Source organism: Tupaia chinensis, unplaced genomic scaffold (genome assembly GCF_000334495.1).
Source record: "Tupaia chinensis unplaced genomic scaffold, TupChi_1.0 Scaffold138060_1, whole genome shotgun sequence".
Classification (NCBI taxonomy): Eukaryota; Metazoa; Chordata; class Mammalia; order Scandentia; family Tupaiidae; genus Tupaia; species Tupaia belangeri.
This window is the reverse complement of record NW_006197961.1, coordinates 442,130-442,409: the sequence shown is the minus strand read 5'-3', so window position 1 is coordinate 442,409 and position 280 is coordinate 442,130. Positions and strand designations below refer to the sequence as shown.

Here is a 280-nt window from a genome sequence, read left to right as displayed (position 1 = left end):
GTCTGGGGGTCGGGGGAAAGTTTGGGGGAGGCGGGCTTGGAGCGAGGCCCGCTCAGCGTGGTCCGCTCCTCCACCACCTCTAGCACCCAGCGCTCCCGGCCCCGGGGGACTTCAGGCACAGTAGGTGCCAGGGACGTGGGTTCCTGCAACCCCTTGGAGTCTGCGCCTGGAGGCTGGGACGCCTCGGTCTTGGCCCCAGGTCGCGCGGGTTCTACAACAATGGGCACCAGAGGTGTGCCTGCCTCTCCAGAGCTGCTGCGCCGGACAGTCTCGTGTTCCT

The 280-nt window shown here is 68.2% G+C and overlaps 1 protein-coding gene across 1 annotated transcript in view; it reads right to left on the bottom strand.

Moving 5' to 3' along the window:
• The window catches only part of MAST1 (microtubule associated serine/threonine kinase 1), a 49,330-nt gene that overhangs the window by 326 nt on the left and 48,724 nt on the right, over nt 1–280 (bottom strand). Inside the window, exon 28 of the mRNA XM_027776773.1 lies at nt 37–211. Coding sequence (XP_027632574.1) covers nt 37–211 — 175 coding nt within the window. The remainder of the gene's footprint in view (nt 1–36; nt 212–280) is intronic.